Raw genomic sequence first — 19,191 nt, 5'->3', positions numbered from 1 at the left:
ACAAGACCGACAAAATCGAATCAGTGTGCCCTCGGAAGGGCTCACCCAATGGCAGTCCCATTGCTGCATCCCACAACCGGACAGTAGAATCGTATGAACCAGACACAATGTGAGTGCCATCGAGCGAGAACGAGACTGATGAAACTGGATCACTGTGCCCTCGGAGGGGCTCACCCAATGGCAGCCCTGTTGCTGCATCCCACAGCCGGACAGTGGAATCCTCTGAACCAGACACAATGTGAGTGCCATCTGGCGAGAACAAGACTGACCAAACCAGACCAGTGTGCCCACTGATCATGGTCTGAATAGCCGTCCAGTTCACAAGACGTCCACGAATCAGATGAAGAGTGTTCAGAAACCTTGCAGTAAACTTTGTAGCTATTGTAGACTTGATGGGACAAAATGGTAGCGCTGATACATACAGATGTGGCGTGCTGTGCAAAATCATGCCACCAAAGACCTGGACAAATCTTTGCACATCCATTGCAGTGGACAAGATATTTTGATATCCAGATTGGCCCTGCGTTCGCACGTAAGCACTTCGCCCAACACCACCAGGTAACTCTGTTCTCACCTTTAGCCACTGGGTAATGAATGGAAGCACAGCAACTGCACCGCTGAGTGCATTGAGGAGGCCAACTGCTTCAATCCAGAAGAGTAGTCGCTCGTTATCGAGGAATGATCCTATTTCCTTGGCGAGCTTCGTGTCAAAATCTGTTGCTCGGACGTGCGTAGCCCAAAATCGACAGGAATAGGACAGATGCGAGGGTATGCGTGCTGCGACTCTATCCGGCAGCCCAGTATCCTCACTATTGGACAGGTATGAAGACTTTAAATTGCACATATTGAAGCGAAGGTCGTGTTCCATCACTCGAAGTGATGCAAAAGCAAGATCACGTTGCAATTTCAACATCTCCACAAAAAAGTCTCCGCTGGATGATTTGTTTGTGAGAAATTCGCGGAAGGATGCGTGAAGGGGTCGGATGGGGCTAGATGAGTTGGTAGTGCCGCTTAGTAGGGATCCCATGTGTGCTACCACGATTTCTACTTCGTAATGCTCACTTTGGTCTGGAAAACAACGCCGCATGGCATTCAGGGCATCTAAAGGGAGGGGCTCAGCTGAGCCAAGTATTTGTCCCATCACGGAATGAAACCTTGCTAGCGCTCGTGGATACTCGATTTCTGTGCTATCCTTTCCCATGTTTTCTCCTAAAATGAAGCTATACATGCCATACAACAAGTTCTCCCGCTTTCCATGATTGTGGGACACGACAGAATTGAAGCGTTCAATTGGGTATGAGCCAGCAGAGGGTTTTTGGATGTATTCGCATGCAAGACATGCCCACTCGAATAGTCCATCAGCTTTGTTAGCGAGGGTTGCGAACTCTTTGTTCCCAAGACCAGACACCTTTTTCAGCTCGTGAGACACAAAAGTATAAATGTCTCTCTTCGAGTCTTTTTCTGAGATGTCGTCCATGGATAACCGCTGGATATGTAAAGCATCCTGAAATTCAGAATTGATATCAGAAAGCGCGCGAGAAGTAACAAGAATCCGAAAGTTGGATGGGAGTTCGGTGATTTTGGGAAGACCTTCGCCCTCCAGTGTACCCGCAAGTATGCGGAGAAGGTTACGCCGTGTCTCGACTCCGCCACTCTCGTCCAACGCTTCGATCACAACCAAGACAGGCCCCACACTTGACCCAGAAAACTTCTTTAGCGGTTCCATAAACAGCTTGCGCCACTGCTGGATTTATATCTGTCGTCTTCTTAAGCGCCTTTGCATGTTCCACTGTATTCGCCAATGTTCGTCTCATCTCCGGATCACGGTCAGCGAGGTCGCGAGCGATAGTAGAGAAGACTTTTTCATGACGTTTGTCGGTTTGGTTCCGGTCGAAGCAGAAACACGAACCAAGCCCTCCCAAGTCGTTGAACCAGTTAGCGATTGTGTGAGAAATGGACGATTTGCCCGTGCCCGCAGGGCCAGATAGCCACAGCACACGCTGAGCAGTATCTCCAGTGTCGTTGATCCATTCAGTGATCTGAGAGAGAATGGCCGTGCGTGTCCCTGATAGGCATTGTTTCGTGGTATTTAGTCCCGCACCTGCTGCGTAAGGGATACCGCTGAGATCTAGTTTGTCACCCAGTTCGTCACCTGAATGGGTTTGAGTGGACGGAAAGTCAGAACGACCGAATTCTTACTCGTACACCGGACAAGATCGGCTATGTCCCGAAGAGCTTGGTCCCGAAATTGTTGCATAAGCTCATCCAAAGTGTTGTTGTACCGTGTGATCAGATCGTCCGTCTCCGAGACAACATTTTTCCCTAGTCTCGTCCCTGTGATAATGGCATAAGATTCACAATATGGGAAGTGTAATAGCTCGATGACTCACAAAAGCTCTTTTTCTCCGAATAATCCCTGATGAAACACGCACATTCCAGAGTCTGCTGGGCGATTCGTCCAGCGATACTGCGCTTGGATGAAATCTGGCCAAGGGTGTCATCTTGTGACATGAAACGGTAAACTTGTTCCAATTTCTTGAGAAGAGATTGTACCGATTGGTCGCGTTTTGTTTGAGCGAGAATGATCTGCATAGAGTCAACAACTGCTGAACAGGAGGGCAAAACTACACGTACTTTGGATGCAGCAGACAGCATACCCAGCACCATCTTTGCGTAAGGATGTACCTAAGCAACCTGATTAGCTCGTTTCTAACCAAGAAGAGCGACCCATACATTCGCAAGACTCTCAATGACAGAAAATTTTGAGTGGTTGAAGATATGTGGTCTGGAAATCGTCTGCGGCAGCGAGATCTTTTGGTCCATCCTCAGCTTTGGATACTACAGAAGTGACATGTCCTCCGAGTAGTCTCATACTTTCCGTACCCTCACGGGCACCCCGAAGTTCAGCATCAACTAATTGGGAATCAGGAATCTCTTCTACGCCAGGAGGGACGTCGAGGACCTGCACGACCACCAGAATTTAGAGATGAAAACTAGATCGTTTGGCTTAACTACCTTCGGAGCAGGTTCTCCGGACGCTCCTTGATCCATACAGCCACTGAGATTTTCAGATGTGACGGGCTTGTCGCCATCGGAAGGATGCAGACGCGACGCATCCTTGGTGGACCTCAGACTAGTTCAAGATCAAAATAATGACTACTTACTTCGATATTATGATTCGATGAAGCACCTTGATGATCGACGTTTTGGACAACGGGAACTTGGCGGCAGGAACGCTTGAAGCGTTTCTGCACAATATCAGCTATATTCTAGCTCCTTCAGCATTCAGGCCGACGTACAGAAACTTTTTTGGTCACATTCTTCTTAACTTTCCGTAGGGCCTGACCGAATCCGCAACCGCTACGGTGCTGGCTCTGGACAAAAGATGCGTGAGAGGCAGCGACGATGTTATTAGCGCTTGTCGACAGCAATCTCATGATGGCACGTACCGAGCTCTCGCCAGCAGTTGCTTCTCTAGATCCATACGCCTCCGGAGGAAGTTCCTGCCTGTGGTCTTCACTCATTGGGAACAGTCAAAAACTGGAATCAGCCCGAGGAAAAAGGATGCAAGAATTAGAGGTGGGGCCCCGTGGGGGAGAGTACTTGGTAGAACCAGAAGTCAAATAACAAGCGCGCGAATACCGTCCACAAGCCTCAAGGCGGTGCTAATTATTCAGCCACATTCAAGTTATAATAATGGAATGTGGTTCCTAGCGAAACTTTAGCGTCGTTCATCACGCAACATGTAGCTGGATTCACGGGTGCGGGTAAGTAAACACATACATATGTATGGCACAACGAAAGTCACATCACAATCATTGTCAAGTCGAAGAAAACTGGTGGGACTTGCGCCAAATCTTGCGCCGGGTCGGCGTCCGTGCAACCCTTTGCCATATATAGGGCCACCTTACGCATCGAGCTAGGCCAGCCGCCTAAACACCCAAAAATCGCGTTGGAAATAAGTTGCCAACAATGTTGAATGCATCACCAAGGGCCTTAGGATTTCGCCAGATCGTACCGCTGTGCTGCACTCTACACAACAAGTGTCTTGTATGTGTATATAATATGATGACAGTACTTGTAGGAAATGAGCGCTGAGCGTTGAATGGTGTGGTGCGGCAAGTTGCGGCATGCAGTGATTCAAAATACCTCATTACGTGAGACGGGCGAGCTTATAAAAAGAAAAGTATGCTACGAAAGTTGAAACCAGGGAGAGCATTAAATTTAGACCTCACAGAATACATAGTTAAGCGCACCAATTTCGCATTTCACGATCTCGTAATGTCTCTAGTGTCCGGGTCACGTCTGAGCCGTACAGTACCCTCCGAGTCGGCAAGCCGAGCGTAATAATCCCTGTCTATTGCTAACTACTAGCAATAGCGCACCTTGGCAGCACAATATCTCAGACGGAAAACGACCTTGCGTCACAACTTCGCCTGTTGTTCAACAACCACAATCTCAAAATCACACACGACGCTGCATGCATCGTGACTAACAACATACACAGCTCGGGAGATCTCGTCCAACAAAATACGAGATTTCAAACACATACATAAAGTCCCATAAGAAACTCTACAACTCTCAACTCTTGCGAAATACACGATAAACAAACAACCTTATAAAAAGATAAGGAATTCAGTGAGGCCATTGGCTTAAACCAAGATACTATGAAAGCAGTGTAAACACAGAGATCCAGACTTCACAGAACACATAGTAGGCGCACCAATTTCGCATTCCTTAATCAAGATTGGACGATCGTGTAGTGTCCATTGGACAGGTCGCGTGAGAGCGTCCAAGTCGTGCTCTCGGCAAGCGCAGCGAGGTCCTGCGACCAGACCACAGGAGTGTCGATGGCACCTCGTATGATTGCAGTCTCTTGATAGTCCGACGTAATGTAGGCGCGCAGGATCGGGGTGAACCGAGCAGTGACATGACTGCCATCTCTGCGTTTTTCACTGTGAGTACTCTGAAGAAAGAGAAGAAATAGAACATACCCAACACCATTGAAGTAGAGTGCGGGCTGGGGCATCAAGTCTCCTGGGCTCATGAAGCCTGCATGCGGGGAATACACTGAGATGAGAGGAAAGGAGACGAGGATGGTTACACACCGACTGCAATATCCTGAATGGCCCCAGTCTCGTTCACGGCCTGCAGGACACCAGAGGCTCCCGGCTTAGGGGGCTACGCGAGATGTTCGTGAGTGGAAAAGATGGAGATTAACAGAGATCAGACTTACAGAGAAATGATAGACATCGTTGGCCTCGGTCAGGATTGTTCTCTCGCTGACCTGTGTCATGACTTGCGTTGGTGCTAAGAATTGCAGAGCAGATGAGAGTTTCTCACATTGATCTTAACGGCAGTTTCAGCGTCGATGATGTTCCCGTCCACGACCTGCGGTTTGGAGAAAGCAAGTCTATACGTTGGATAAGCATTGTATACGAGCATTATCTGCATCATCTTTCTTACTGGCTCGTGTAGGTCGCGCGAGTCCTGTATGGACCTGGAAAGAGGGGTCATGTGTAAGTTGGAAACTCGGAAACGAAAGAGTAGGAACACCCACCCGTCTCCCCGAATTTGCTGACCCTAAAAAATTGCGTGGTTAAAAATCGTCAGGGACAAAAGTAGACGTACTTACTTCCAAACTACCGGGAAGAATTCCTCGTAGAGGCCTTCTATGTCGGCATCGAAAGCGAGCATGAGTGTGGCCTCCTTGTCGAGGTCATTGCTGGGAAACAACGGTGAGTCGGCTGCAAAGTTATGCAGGGCAACAGCACAAAGACACTCACGACTGGAAGGTCAAGTTTCTGACGAAGAGGTGTGACATTGTTTCAGATTGTTAAACACGGAGTGTACTAGTTGAGATTGAATGTGGATCGAAGAGCTTGAGTTCTGCAGTTAGAGGTTCAGCAAGGAGGTCTTTTATATGTTTCGGGGTCGCATTAGTTGTACCTCCTTCTACGGTTTGCAGTTCAATCTGAATCTTTTTGAAAGCTTTCTCGTATCTTCGTGCCTTGGTACCTGCCGCTGGTCGCCTGATATATTACAGCCTCCTCACTTTTGTTTGCCACACAATGAGAAATAGCCAGTTTCGAGTTCTTGGCCCGTCCTGTGCCTTCAATGTCTCAGGAGTGCCTGCCGCTGGGGACCCTAAGTATTGCGATGTACGCACCTTTCTGATCTACAAGGCAGTACAAAATGCTCGCCTTTGACTTACTAAACAACCAGCTTCATTCTGTGGCGTCGCATGCTCGGAAGTTCGTAGCTGCCGCTGGCATTCCTGTGCCTGTCCTTCATACCTTCTTATTGTGCTCCTTTCATAACGTCACAGGTAGACAGGAATCAGTACTGGTATTTGGTCTGCATGCTATGGTAGACAATACTGTGATTGCAAAAGTGAACCTATACTTGAAGGGAAAGTTGAGCCACGGTTATGGTCGCAGGTACTAGCAGGTATGCACAAACAGGAACTCATGCACCATGTCGCATTTCGCGATGCGCGACTGCAATATCTTCGTGCGTTGACATCCAAATAGCGCCAACCCCGCCGGTCCTGGGGTAAGTCAACTGTCAAACAAGCTGCAAGAGCTGAGCCTACTTCAACGGGCACATGAGCTTGGGATGCGGCAAACTCCAGAGGCTACGTACATTACTACAAGTTGCAGGGTCATTTAGGTTATAACGGCGTGTTCGCCGTAAGTCCGCACGTCACCTGCTGAGCGCTGAGCTTGGCCTGTTTAGCGGCCTCAGCCACTAGGAGTTCTAGAGCATCCATTGTGTAAGGAAAACAACCTCCGTCGAAGGTTCAAGTCAGAAATCACGATGACTAAGCAAATACTTCTTGAAGCTCTCGCGCTCAGGGTTTGCTTCGGAGAGCAATATCTGCCGAAGCTAAGTCCTTTTTGTAACGAATATCTCGCAGATATCGATATCAATCAAAGGATACGAACACAAGGAAGTGCCACAGGGAGCTATCAATCCTATCATAGACCCTGGGTGTTATTGTGTAAACGTACCTTGCGATTGCAACAATTGTTCCCACGGTCTCGTACTCCTATCATAATCTCAAAGTGGGCTTCTTGGACCAAGTGTTCGACATGATCACGCACGTTCGTTTTGGTCTCTTCTGTGGATGGTTGCGAGGCAGGCTATGTATGTATATGAGGCATGTATTTTAGGTGTCGAGCTTCTTCATTCTTACCACCTCTATGAATCACGAACCAGATCTCAGTGGATGCCCTCGTGCGACCTGATTCACTCGATCATCGTACAGTGCCTCCTGACTTCCGGGTACTCGATACGGGTACACCCCCAAAAGTACTGTCTAGAAGCCATTCGGAAGCCCCACGTCTACTGAAACACACAGAAGAACAATTTGTCATCGACCTCCTAGTCGACGCACTGATCTTCGAAAAGAACGCCGCCCTCGTCGAATCGCAGTTTCACCCTCATCCTGGTAGCATCATTCCTCTTCTACACGTGCTTTCTGATGCCAAGGGCCTGGAGCACGTTTCCTGCCGGAAAACTCCCCCTCCCTTCGCCCAAAACGAACTCCCATTATACGTCAACTCCTTGGACTTTTCTCTATCAAGGACAGCCATCCCGACGTTCCCCGATATGTGGGGCAGGTTGGTTTGGAGACTTGACAGGCGAAGTTGTTACCGAAGCTCTCCGAACAGGGTCAGAAAGTTAAGTGAAATTGTTGGTAGGCCGAGGTATAGCATGGTCGTCAAAAAGAACCTCTGGCCAAAGGGGATGAAAGTCTGCAGGGCATGTGGTTACACAGCCGATCTGGAATGATGAGCACTACAGCGTCGATAAGTTCATTTGGCTAAATTCTTTATGCTCAAACGACGACGACGACGATCTCGTTCACGGGTTGTAATGGCGACGTGGGAGCATCTCCTACTCCAGGCAGATCAGTTACTGTCACGCTGTAATCGCAAGTGCCAGAATTCCAGAAAGCCACAATCGTGGCGGAAACATCATGACGTGTTACATCATATAAGTCCATTATCAGCAAACAAATAAGTACCCATTGACAAACACCACATGCACATGCACATGCACATACGTAGAAAGACAAGAGATTAACTAGCCTCGAAAAGGTATGGTATGAGCATAGTCAGTTTCAGAAAAAGTTGTGAGCGTGTGAGATCAAATCCCGTTTCCACGAGCATCCATTGTGCTACCATAGTCTGTTGTTTCCGATTCCAAAAAGTCCAAATATACAACTCATCAGAGGAGGTGTTTCCAACCCGCATCACGACATTTCTTCACGAGGCGCTTCACCTCTTGCGATCGTGCACGTGTGGTGACGAGAAGGGTATCAGGCATGTCAACAATAACCAGATCATCGACGCCCAGGCACGTGATGAGACGTCCTGAGCCGGGTACCACAATTCCTCCAGCAACTTGTTCCGTCAGCACTGCCGAAGAGAGATGAAATCAACCACGGCGACTTGGTGAGAAAAGGTAAAAATAATCACCCAAAGAGCTGTCCCCAAGGACACGAGGTTGATTAGATTCAGCAGGCAGGAGGTCTGCGAGCGAAGAGAAGTCTCCGACATCATCCCAGCCTAAAGTCCGATATTAATCTACTTCCCTTGCTCCACCATAAAAATGGAATGTGGAAACATACCAAACGTCGCTGGTACTACAGCAACCTTACCCTCAGCAGCAGCAGGTTCAGCGACTGCATTGTCGATCGGGATCTTCTCGAGCTCGGGCCAGATTTCGTTGAGAGCGGTCTGGCGCAACGCCTCGTCATGCCATACGGCCGCAATCTTTTGTAGCCCATCGTGGAGTTCCGGCTTGTATTCCTTAAGAAGATCCAAGAGAACAGTCGCTTTTGTAACGAACATCCCTGCATTCCATCGGTAATTTCCGGTACCTATATATGCAGCAGCAGTGCGCGCATCAGGTTTCTCTTTGAAGCTAGAAACAAGCCTTGCGTTTGGAGCTTCCTTGATGCCCAGTTTGTTTCCAAGTCGAATATAACCAAAGCCGGTAGAAGGATGAGAGGGCGCAATGCCAATGGTAACGAGATAATCTTTTTTCGCTACTTCAACAGCCTCCGCGACAGCAGAAAGGAAGGCGTCGTCGCCAGAAATCATGTGGTCAGCAGCAAAAGAACCGATGACGGCATTGGAGTCCCGTTTTGCAAGAACAGCTGCGGCAAGTCCGATAGCTGCCATGGAATCCTTTGGACCAGGCTCGCAAATCAAGTTGTGCGCGAGAAGGTCAGGCAGTTGCTCGCGGATGGACTTAACATGGCCGGGACCCGCAACTACAGTGGTGCGGAGGGGAGATGAAAGAGGGAGAAGACGGTCCCAGGTGGCTTGAATTAAGGAACGTCCCTTAAGAGTTAAGTCGAGAAGGAATTTCGGGTGTTCTTCTCGAGATAGCGGCCATAAGCGCGTACCAGCACCTCCTGCGGGAATTACAACGTAGAACCCGGGAATGTCGCGGACACCGAGTTGGAAAGGGGCGACCGCATTATCACCCAATGGAGATGGGAGGTGGCTGGTGGGTGTAGTGACAAGGGATGGGATACTGTGCGGAGATAGGAATGGGGATTTGGCCCGGAGCTGAGGGCTGCCGGGCACTGGAGTCACAAAGCCAGAGCCTATGCGCGAGCTGGTGTAGTAGTTTCCGTTCCCATTTTGCTGTTGCAATCGAAAAAATCTTGGAATTTAGAATCTGTTGAAGTGCACAGTCATCCCGCTCACCTGAAACCCTTCCCGAATTTGACGTTCCAAGCTTGCGTTTGCCAACCGAAGGTCAGCACATTCCTGCCGGAGATCAGATATCTCAGCGTGCTATGTATCGATGCATGAGCTACTGTATTTTAGAATGTCTTACATGATGAACGGAACTTACTGATTTCTGGACTGCGCCCATGATTTGAGCAAACATGTATTCAACAGGAAGAGCATTTTCGCTGCTGCTGACCTGCGCGGCAGGTGGGGCAGCATAACTGTACGGAAAAGACATGATAGATTGAGACGATGTTAAGGGTATTGCGTTAGCTGTCAGAGTGCAGTTTTATATATATAAGCGTGGTCCGTTTTTTTGCAAACGTGTACGAAGGCTTTTAGCGCTTATTCTAGATATCGTTTATTTCGGGAGTTGCCCGATGTCTTATTCGGTAAAGTCACGGAACATGCTTAGTATAAACTCCACCCGCAACTACTAGCTCACTCGGGATAAGGTCATCATGAAAGAACCACCGTTAACGTTATGAGCCGCAACATGACTTATCGTACGAGTTGAAAGGTGTTGGCAATAGTATAGCTCAACTCGATAGGTATTTCACTCGTTTCCTGTTGTCAGTGACACCGCACTAGCAGGATCCGGCCAATTACCCAAAGCCCAGGCTGGCGAAATATGAAATATTTAATGCTTTGCGGCTCATGTGACATACACAGCTGACTATTAGTCTTCATCACTCTCAAATTCGAGAGCTTGGTACTTCCTTGCCTTCTTATTCGGGTTGGCCAAAGATGCGCCCTTTGGAGGTCGAGAGCCGGTTGAAGGTTCTGTTCGGCACTAGAATCAGCTGCCTCTGAGTACGTGGCACGCAACAGGGGCTTACTGGATATCGCATCACCTGACGGAGACTTTTCTTTTGAGCGAGCAAGTTCCGCTTCAAGAGCCTTAATTTTCCGTTCAGCTGCCTGATTGACAGCAGGGACAGGGACCTGACTCAGGCCCAAGGGTGTGCGTTTTGACGGAAGCGTTGAAGCTATGGCAATGAGCTCAACATGCGCATCAACGTTGACAAGGGACGCAGCGGACCTGAATTAGCGTGGGATGACTCTGCGACAACGTTGCGGGGCGCGAAAAGAGGGTTCAGCTGGCATTTGCGGGACTGGGCTTGTAGCGCAATCTTGATACGAGTCAAATATTGTTGGTGAGCAAGCCAACGATTCATGTGCCTTACGTCAATGAACAACGCGGTTGCCTGAGATGCAGCTTCGGCTGCTGACAGTTCTTTCAGAGCCATGTGTAGTGGACGCTTGGCAGTTGGCCCAAACGTGAGCTAATAAAGTCCTGCGTTGTCGGCTGGGTATAATCCGTACATCAAGAGTAGTATTTACGTTGATGTCCGAGTCTTTCTCAGTCCAGTCTCCAATGGTGAGATCACCATTTACGAATGTCGTCCGAAGCTTTTCAGCGAAGTTCTCAAGCACCTGAGGGCTTGATTGCACACCCTAGAACGACGCACGATCAGGGTAAGGGTGGTCGAAAGGCCTCGACACGAACGTTGGTGATGTTGAGGATATCTTTGGTAGACCATGAACCTCGCCACCACCTGCCTTCTGGTCCCTTGAGGCCTAAGTGAATCGACCATGTAGATTTAGTTACTTGCGATAGTAGGACGAATCGATCGAAGCCCTGGTAGATAACTTGTATGAGTTCGTCAAGAACCCCAAAATGTGACAAGACGTCGGTGGACATGATGAAACTGTAATTAGAGCTTGACTGAATCTTTGACATTTATTTAAATTTAGTACCTATTGCCTTCCAAAACAAGCATTTAGGTATTGATACCTATGTCCCACGCACAGACCATCGACAAGAAACTATATAAACCAGTCGTCAAACTTTTATGTTTCCTTAGAACATACTCAGCTAGGATCTATTTTATAGAAACTAACTCGAGTCTCGCATGTTTACACATGCCACGTCCTTCAATTCCGCTGGATGACACTAGCGCTCACTCGTTCGACAGAGAACATGGTCTCCGCTTGCGGGGATTTCGAGGACGTTTGGGTTTGTGCATTGTCGGGCTGCTTGCAGCCTGGTGAAGCCACACCCAGCGAGTTGAGCGTCTGTCTGACGGAACTTCCGGACGATAGTTACTGTTAATTTCCGATACATGTTCATACATGAAATCCATTCACGTTGTGCAAAAACTTTTGTTGCTCGTACGTCCTAAGGGAACATGAGACCGGTGTTTGTCCTGGACTAGTTCTTCATAAACTGAAGCTAGATTTGCGATAACGATTCCAAAGTTAAAGCATTCAAATTATACAAGTGTTAGCATACAAAAAAATACAAGGATTATGTTACACGAGTCCTGCATCCGAAGCACGGCGTCTCAGCTTGTTCGCCCATCCATGCCTTTCACCATCTACATCTCCACTGACCTGAGTCATCGATATCTCTGACTGTTCAATACCGCCATTGTATTTGCGTGTCCATTGATAGTCTGTGAAACCTTGCTCTCGTATTTGTCGAGACGCGGTAAAAACGTTCCAAGATGTCGCATTGCTGAAGAAATCATCCATTTGCTCAAGAGGACGACCTGAAGTTTCTGGATCTACAAATAGAACCGCCGCGTCAATAGGATCACACATTGAAAACAGTAAGACGCAAGCCGTACACATGAAAATGATAAAGGGGATCACGAATATATTGAGGCCAAAGAGGAGCAGGAGCACACCATATTCGATCGCCTGAAACAAGAAAGGCTAGGGAAAGGACCATTAATTCATTTGCAAATGTTCGATCCTTCGACGACGTACGGTAATCATAGTCACGACGCCATTTCCTATGGACCATCCAACAACAGACCATGCACCTCCTTTGGCCCGAACATATGTGGCTGCATTGTTTCAGAGAAAAGAATTGGACAAAGGCATTCATCACACTCACGAAAGAGCTCAGTTGGATAAAGCCACGGAGTTACTAGCCAGGTGGCACCAAACGTGCCGGTATACAGGAACTGGGAGGCACATCATTTACAAAAAAGACTTCACGATACCAGAATCGGTTGCTTACTGTCATCGCTAGGACACCCGCGCCATATGCTCGTTGATTGGGGCCCCCTGATTGAGCGTCTATCGAGTGATATGAGCGACGATCAAACAAACAGAGTAAACGTAGTATATCACATTTGTCCAGGATGCCACCAATGAGCAGGAGCAACGCCATGCCAGCAGCCCCCCATACCATTGTGCCTCGTCGGCCAAACCTATCCAGAGTAAACACGGCAAAGAGCACGCTGAACATGTAGGACAGGTTATTGAATCCGGCCAAGAGTTTCGCCTCGTCTTGGCTGAAGCCAGCGCCCTGAATAAGATCGATGGCTGCATATAACGTCAGAGAAGTAGCGAGAGCCGGTAGAAGAAAGTGCTTTGCCGTAGACAGTGATGACTCCGATGCCGACGAGCTCTTGCATAATCTGGAGCCATACACTTAGAACAACTCTCCGTCGTAGTTCGCGCTGGCTCTTTGTCCTCGGAAATAGCATGCGAATATAACTATTGTTTTCTGCGTGCTGGTGATCATGTATCACGCTCTGCACAATGGTAGCGAGCTCAGCCTCAACTCCATCCTTGCGGGTGGCTTGCAACACATTGCGTGCTTCGGAGACACGGCCGACTTTTGCCAGCCATCGAGGGGACTCCGGAAAGAAAGGTACAAGCGCTGTGATGGGTTAACATAAGCGAGGTTGAGTAAAGGATCGGGACGAACCGAGAATCGCGAGCAGAAACACGATTTGCAGTGCCAGGGGTGTGCGCCATGCCAGTACCTCATTGTAGTTCATGCTCGCAAATCTACAAATACGTCAGACAATTGTTTCATAACAGGGTGCTTGGAACGTGCTGACATCTCTATCCAATATGCCAATGACAGTCCACCGATGTTCAGGAAGAACTCGATGGCAAGAAAGCTACCTCGTGCTGTATGTGAAGAAACTTCGCTGCTCCAGACAGGAATGACTATGATAAAAATAAGTACAGAGAATCAAGATAAGGACATAGGGTTATCCACCTGCGTCGATGGCTCCCACGCCGAGACCAGTCACGACTCGTGCGCAACACATCCAAGTGATATTCATCGCGGAGGCTTGAAATGTTGCTCCGATGATCGAGACAATGACACCCAATATTATGGCAGCTATACGTCCTGACCTGTCGGCGATAGAACCGCCGAGCAGCGCTCCGATGAGGGAACCGCCGTAATAAACCTGATAGACATGCAGTAAGGGTTACTGTCAAGAAGCTTGCAACTTACAGAAACAATTCCCCCAAGCGCCGCAAGGTTACGTGAATTGCCCGTGGTGGGGTAGATGCCCATCAATTTCAGGTAATCCTCATTAAGATTCACTTGAGACATGACCCTGCGCGTCGGTGTGTTAACATTCACTCGGAAGAGGAAATGCAGGGAGGTGTACCCTTGGTCATAACCCTAATCGATCGATCAGCTTTTGATAGGCGAAGAACATGCAACTACTGACATAAAAAAGAATCGCTAGACCAGCAAGCATATTATTTGCCCAGTTATACGAATTCGGGTTACTGAACTTGAACATTCGCGCAGCCGAATAACTCTGTAAGTGAGTTGTACATCACTGGTAAGCGTCTCGAAGATAAGATCCAAGGAAAGTATACTTACAGGTAGATACTTACTCATCCACCATTCGGGTGTGACAGGAACATTCTCTGCATCGCATGTTACACCAGTTGCGGATGTATTAGACGAAACTACATTGTTGCTAGCACCATTGAAGAATCTAGATGAACCTACGGAGAGTGATCGTTGTTCAGAATTGTTCTGCATCTCGCGCGAGGTGCAAGGTGAAGATCGCTCTGTTTCCATAAAGCAGTGGATGGGCTTTCTGGTGAGAAGAACCAGACTGCGGACCTGGCTAACCACTGTCCGTATTTATAGTCAGTCAATCAGTCGAGTGGAGAGCCAGTTTATGTTCTGGGTCTCAATCCAAGGACGGTGATGTCAGAATACCGAGGTCTGGCCATGTTTCGATTCTTGATGTATAGCCGGCTAAGTAAAGATCCCGACAGGAGATTCCTTGTGGGGCGGCCTGAAATTGTACAAGATCTTGAAAGGATCAATGGGATACTGGATTCGCCATCACAGACATACCGAATGTGTCAGTACAAAGTCCATTCAAAGAATCTCGGTGCTCGGTCTTGGCCCGGACCGTACACTCTCTCTAAATGACGATTGCATCATCTAGTCAGGCTCCCTAGCTGATGAAACAATGAGGTACAATCCAATCAGCACTGGCGCAAACTCGAAAGCTTTCAGTCGATTGCCCGTACGTTGATAATTGTGCCTTGAGTTACTTGCAATTTTGGTGGCCGAGGCTTCAAGCTTCAAGTACAAAGCCAAAGTCTAAGGAATCTCCTACATTTCAATCTGATATTCCCAGTCAGAGTAGTAAAACTCCACATAGAACCACCAGGTGGGATGACGTAGCCGTGTTACGTAAGAAATGCGGGTTTTAAATAATTACATTCGTTGTTTTTTTGTCAGTAACACCCTGAGTTAGGACCTGAGAGTTTCGGCGAAGAAGGAAAAAACCAAATAGATTTCACTGCGGATGATGGAACAAATCAGAACGAAAGCAAAAAAGAGAGCCACAATCAAACCATACATTAGAGGTCCGCTAGTCCCGGAAAAAGGCGGTCTGCTCTTTTCATCATGGTTTGTGAACCTACGTTGGACTTGAAGTCTGGAGATAGTGGATATGAATTGATCAGAGCTGGCCGTTGGCAAGGTCCTCGCTATTAGCTGAGTAGCCCATTGATCAAATTATCAAATGATGCATGACTCAATGATGGCGGAACCGGCTGCGGTTTGACATGTACTCCACATGCTTCCAATGTGCTAGAAAATTTCGGCCATCATGGTGCATGTGCATGAGGCCCGGGAGTGGCAGGCTGTGTAGCACCTACGCTAGCCCACGTACATTCGCTTGCTCCAACCAACACATCATGACACTTAAATCCTCCCAGGCAACCAAGTACGTTTGATTGAACTGATATTAAATCTAAAATGTACGAGGTCATGTTATGGACATCCTGACTTCCCTGATTGGCAGTCGTACAGATACAATGCATGCTGGTCGAGGAGCATCAAGTCATCTTTCCACGATCGAAATTAAGCGCTCGAATTTCTGGTACATACTTTAATTTTCATGCAACAATGCCTAACTTTGTCCGCAATAAGTCACAGGTAGTGTAGACGCATGATCACTCGTGGGTGGCGTTGGTGTGGATACACGTAGTTGAATTTCATCTCGCCCGCTTCGTCTTGTATATCAGGTTATCGCCTCATAAAAGACGCAAAAAGTGTCACGAGGAACGAGGCATCCATTATAATAATCCTTTCTGAGCGACGGAGACAACCATGAATCATATAACGTTGTCGTGGGTCCATGAATGAGACGATAAAAAACTAGATTTGATCGATAAGCCTCTTTCAGTTTGAATCAACAGCAAAGCTCGCGCTTTGGAAACATAATTTAATAATTACGGAGCATCAACAGGGTTCCAGCTGATGGACCCCTCTTTTCCACGGTCAAGTCCGTCAAGTTGCTCCATCTCTTCGGGTTCCAGTTCAAAATTGTACAATTGAGCGTTTGATCTGATGCGTTCTGGCGTTGCTGATTTGGGCAGCGGAACGAAGCTAAACCGATGTGAATTCAACTTCAAAAATGAAAAGACGGCGCCATACCCTTTTTGAAGTGACCACCGAAGGAGCACTTGGGCTGCGTCGCGACCATGCTAAGAAGGCCTTTTAGTCATATCTGGTATAGCGCCTCAGAAGCAGGACTAACATTCTGCGCTATTGTTTGAATGATCGGATGATCCATTTTCCCTCGCATAATCGGACAGTAGGCTTGGACCACGATCGAGTGTTCACGGCAATAGTCCACTATAGGCCGTTGCTGGCAAAATGGGTGAAGCTGCCAGCATGCAATGAGTGGAATGGTACTACTGTTCATCAAAATCAGTTGCATGCCTCAATTTGATTCACCGCAGGCATATCATATTTTGCATCTGCAATCTCTTCTAAATGCTTGATCCCACTGAAAAATGGTGCATCATGATTACGACTATATCTCTTCTTTACTAGGAAACAAGGCAGAAAACGCACTAATTTGAAACGCCAATAGATCGTATTTTTCCCGCATCACGGGCATCTTGCAAAGCCCTGTATGTGGCTAGACGGCGCTCAGTGCCAGAATACGGGTCGTGAATGAGGAATAAGTCGATGTACTCTAATTTAAAAAGACGTAAGAATATTTACTAAAAATTCGTTCAACAATGACTCACCAAAGCCAAATTTAGCGAGAGATTCATCGACACCCCTCAGCGTGCTCTCATACCCATGATGTTTGCTGATACATTTCGTCGCTAATGTTCGGTAGGTGATGGAAGCTCATTTCCTGCAGAACCACCTTCACAGCGACACGCACTAATGAAAAGTTCTCCTCGGTCAATGCCGCTATCTTTGACAGCTTCCCCAACAGCCGCTTCATTGCGATAAGCTTGGGCTGAATCCACGTGTCTGAGATGGTTCATTACAATGGGGAAAGCATCAACGATGGTCATGAATTATATTACCTGAAGCCCGCTCGCAATGCCTCAAGAACTGACGCTCGGGTAGTGAAATTTTGATACACGCCGAATCCCAGGAGTGGCATTGTATGGCCTATGGTCGTGCCGTACGAGGGATTCTCACTAGTTTAGCCGTAGACAGGTATTAAAAACACAAATTATTACCTGACACCAGTTGAATTCTAGACTCGATCGTAAGTGTCATAGTACAAGGTGGACTCGGTAAACGTGTCCGTCGTGCCAAGTATCCGCAGCTTCATTATTTGTGACAGCTTGTCAGACCTCCCGATTTGAAAAGACCGCTGAGACGTAAAATAAAGGCAAGCGAGAGAAACGTCAGGAACAAACTATGTAGTGTACAGTTCACGATGAAATCAAAGAAGTATTATTCACGTTGGGCGCCAAGAGACCTCTATTGTCATTCGCTAGTCAAACTCGGGAAGCGAGGACGAGACTGAGATTAAAGTACGTGCCCAATGCACTGCGGGCAAGGTCAGCTGTGCAATCAGGCCGAAACTTCCAAAACCTTAACCTTACTGAGTACTGTGACCGCACATCAGTCTGCCCCGCTCTAGGACTGCATCGCTCTTTGTCTCTCTAAGCGCTCTTGCATCACTCTCTGCGCATCTGCTTTCGCCGAGTCAAGCTTTCCAGCCTTTGCTAGAGCCAACAATAAAGCATGCACAAGGCCGATGTGGTTGTGGCGACGCGAGCTGTTCTCAAACTTTTAAAACAGAATCAAAAGTGTGAGTATCGGCGACAAAATAATATTTCGGTACTTACTGCCCAGCGTTCGCGCTTGGAGTTTTCATTGGAAATTTTATTCATAAGATCGCTTATTTCAACGTCCTCTGCTGAACCTTGCAGAGCGTCTAAACGTCTTCTCATTCCAGGTATTGGGTCATCCCGAAGAGCGAGTAAGCTGAACTCAAGCTACAGAATATAAGTTGAGACATAAAACATAAAATACATATTTTGCTCACTGCTCCAGTCGGGTAAGTGTGTATCCGGTTCTCTATAACTTCCCTAGAAAGCGGGGGGATTCAATGACAAAATATGACAACAGCCTGTCGCTAAGTACCTTGCTTTTTTAACCCATCCCTCTCCAGATCCGTCATATTCGCCATGTTGCACTGGGTAAGGTTTCAGTCCATCCAGTTCATACAGACTCCCCATCACCGGAAGGTACACAACGAAGTGATAGGCTTCTTCGCTCTTCTTCGGAAGGTCTAGACCATCTAACGAGATGGAACTAGGTGGAGAAAGCGCGTTATGAGCTTCTCGAAGCCAATCCGCGCTTGTGATAGCCATCCCACATGTCTGTGGGTCCATGCCTGCGGTAAAGCTCAAGAGGTCCATAAATTGCGGTCCTGCATGAAGAGACGCAATGTTTCCCAGGGCATTGACAACGGCAAGTGTAGCACAAGCGTTGTTCACAGTTTGATGGGCGAAGAATCCAGGGAAATCTGAATCATAGTGACCAGCACCAACACCAGGCTCGTCGTCAGGTGATTCAGGGAACCATTTAAACAAGAAGATTAGGGCATGTACAGGCTGTAGCGCCTCCAATGATTCTGGTTCAAGTGAGTAGAGGTCATCGACGATGTAAGGCACTCCAAGGCTTTTGAGTAACTCTCTGTGACCGGTTGCGTGAGTCAGGTAGATCAGTTATCATCATTTCAACATACGTGAACACCCCAGGGTCAGATTCTGTAAGTTGCCAGCCACTAGAGTCCTCGTCTGACATTATTCACGACGTGCAAAAGCAAAAGCAACAAATTATACCGCGCGTCTAGGTTCGGCTTGCCACGTG

The 19,191-nt window shown here is 47.8% G+C and overlaps 8 protein-coding genes across 8 annotated transcripts; 1 reads left to right on the top strand and 7 right to left on the bottom strand.

The window, feature by feature from the left end:
- Nucleotides 1–2,746: 2,746 nt before the first annotated feature.
- F5147DRAFT_759064 (uncharacterized protein) lies at nucleotides 2,747–3,636 on the bottom strand (the record flags this gene model as incomplete). The annotated part of the gene is made up of 5 exons (XM_041440430.1): nucleotides 3,450–3,636; nucleotides 3,300–3,374; nucleotides 3,165–3,248; nucleotides 3,016–3,117; nucleotides 2,747–2,962 (listed from the first exon to the last, which is right to left on the bottom strand). Exons 1-5 carry the CDS (start codon nucleotides 3,522–3,524, stop codon nucleotides 2,747–2,749), a joined length of 552 nt encoding a protein of 183 aa, XP_041296113.1. The 5' UTR covers nucleotides 3,525–3,636.
- A 798-nt stretch (nucleotides 3,637–4,434) lies between these two features.
- F5147DRAFT_679961 (uncharacterized protein) lies at nucleotides 4,435–6,034 on the bottom strand. Its single transcript, XM_041436285.1, has 11 exons — nucleotides 5,950–6,034; nucleotides 5,787–5,889; nucleotides 5,636–5,725; nucleotides 5,561–5,583; nucleotides 5,467–5,500; nucleotides 5,344–5,413; nucleotides 5,237–5,287; nucleotides 5,109–5,181; nucleotides 4,995–5,052; nucleotides 4,724–4,943; nucleotides 4,435–4,665 (listed from the first exon to the last, which is right to left on the bottom strand). The coding sequence occupies exons 2-10, from the start codon at nucleotides 5,822–5,824 to the stop codon at nucleotides 4,742–4,744; spliced, it is 639 nt and encodes a 212-aa protein (XP_041296112.1). The 5' UTR covers nucleotides 5,825–5,889; nucleotides 5,950–6,034; the 3' UTR covers nucleotides 4,435–4,665; nucleotides 4,724–4,741.
- Nucleotides 6,035–6,331: 297 nt separating this feature from the next.
- Nucleotides 6,332–7,219, top strand: F5147DRAFT_679956 (uncharacterized protein). Its single transcript, XM_041436284.1, has 3 exons — nucleotides 6,332–6,404; nucleotides 6,463–6,594; nucleotides 6,646–7,219. The coding sequence occupies exon 3, from the start codon at nucleotides 6,820–6,822 to the stop codon at nucleotides 7,096–7,098; it is 279 nt and encodes a 92-aa protein (XP_041296111.1). The 5' UTR covers nucleotides 6,332–6,404; nucleotides 6,463–6,594; nucleotides 6,646–6,819; the 3' UTR covers nucleotides 7,099–7,219.
- A 698-nt stretch (nucleotides 7,220–7,917) lies between these two features.
- On the bottom strand, nucleotides 7,918–10,073 carry F5147DRAFT_631016 (nucleotide-diphospho-sugar transferase). The gene is made up of 5 exons (XM_041432790.1): nucleotides 9,880–10,073; nucleotides 9,729–9,818; nucleotides 8,639–9,665; nucleotides 8,487–8,576; nucleotides 7,918–8,426 (listed from the first exon to the last, which is right to left on the bottom strand). Exons 1-5 carry the CDS (start codon nucleotides 9,991–9,993, stop codon nucleotides 8,236–8,238), a joined length of 1,512 nt encoding a protein of 503 aa, XP_041296110.1. The 5' UTR covers nucleotides 9,994–10,073; the 3' UTR covers nucleotides 7,918–8,235.
- Nucleotides 10,074–10,277: 204 nt separating this feature from the next.
- Nucleotides 10,278–11,465, bottom strand: F5147DRAFT_679951 (uncharacterized protein). Its single transcript, XM_041436283.1, has 6 exons — nucleotides 11,266–11,465; nucleotides 11,100–11,213; nucleotides 10,943–11,041; nucleotides 10,798–10,888; nucleotides 10,595–10,744; nucleotides 10,278–10,538 (listed from the first exon to the last, which is right to left on the bottom strand). Exons 1-6 carry the CDS (start codon nucleotides 11,458–11,460, stop codon nucleotides 10,435–10,437), a joined length of 753 nt encoding a protein of 250 aa, XP_041296109.1. The 5' UTR covers nucleotides 11,461–11,465; the 3' UTR covers nucleotides 10,278–10,434.
- A 594-nt stretch (nucleotides 11,466–12,059) lies between these two features.
- On the bottom strand, nucleotides 12,060–14,961 carry F5147DRAFT_679946 (uncharacterized protein). Its single transcript, XM_041436282.1, has 14 exons — nucleotides 14,407–14,961; nucleotides 14,249–14,341; nucleotides 14,186–14,199; nucleotides 14,026–14,131; nucleotides 13,783–13,978; nucleotides 13,619–13,730; nucleotides 13,483–13,565; nucleotides 13,147–13,434; nucleotides 12,900–13,094; nucleotides 12,787–12,845; nucleotides 12,661–12,730; nucleotides 12,531–12,610; nucleotides 12,389–12,476; nucleotides 12,060–12,325 (listed from the first exon to the last, which is right to left on the bottom strand). Exons 1-14 carry the CDS (start codon nucleotides 14,608–14,610, stop codon nucleotides 12,072–12,074), a joined length of 1,842 nt encoding a protein of 613 aa, XP_041296108.1. The 5' UTR covers nucleotides 14,611–14,961; the 3' UTR covers nucleotides 12,060–12,071.
- A 1,205-nt stretch (nucleotides 14,962–16,166) lies between these two features.
- Nucleotides 16,167–17,608, bottom strand: F5147DRAFT_679930 (NADP-dependent oxidoreductase domain-containing protein). Its single transcript, XM_041436281.1, has 9 exons — nucleotides 17,544–17,608; nucleotides 17,385–17,472; nucleotides 17,237–17,328; nucleotides 17,094–17,174; nucleotides 16,915–17,038; nucleotides 16,780–16,846; nucleotides 16,595–16,723; nucleotides 16,492–16,541; nucleotides 16,167–16,443 (listed from the first exon to the last, which is right to left on the bottom strand). The coding sequence occupies exons 1-9, from the start codon at nucleotides 17,581–17,583 to the stop codon at nucleotides 16,287–16,289; spliced, it is 828 nt and encodes a 275-aa protein (XP_041296107.1). The 5' UTR covers nucleotides 17,584–17,608; the 3' UTR covers nucleotides 16,167–16,286.
- Nucleotides 17,609–19,136, bottom strand: F5147DRAFT_679925 (ubiquitin carboxyl-terminal hydrolase). Its single transcript, XM_041436280.1, has 6 exons — nucleotides 19,067–19,136; nucleotides 18,460–19,014; nucleotides 18,362–18,404; nucleotides 18,162–18,311; nucleotides 17,911–18,102; nucleotides 17,609–17,859 (listed from the first exon to the last, which is right to left on the bottom strand). Exons 1-5 carry the CDS (start codon nucleotides 19,123–19,125, stop codon nucleotides 17,950–17,952), a joined length of 960 nt encoding a protein of 319 aa, XP_041296106.1. The 5' UTR covers nucleotides 19,126–19,136; the 3' UTR covers nucleotides 17,609–17,859; nucleotides 17,911–17,949.
- Nucleotides 19,137–19,191: the final 55 nt, after the last annotated feature.

The sequence above is a fragment of the Suillus discolor genome (assembly GCF_016758755.1).
Source record: "Suillus discolor strain FC423 chromosome Unknown F5147scaffold_11, whole genome shotgun sequence".
In the NCBI taxonomy this organism is placed as follows: domain Eukaryota; kingdom Fungi; phylum Basidiomycota; class Agaricomycetes; order Boletales; family Suillaceae; genus Suillus; species Suillus discolor.
This window is presented reverse-complemented; position numbering and strand designations above follow the sequence as displayed.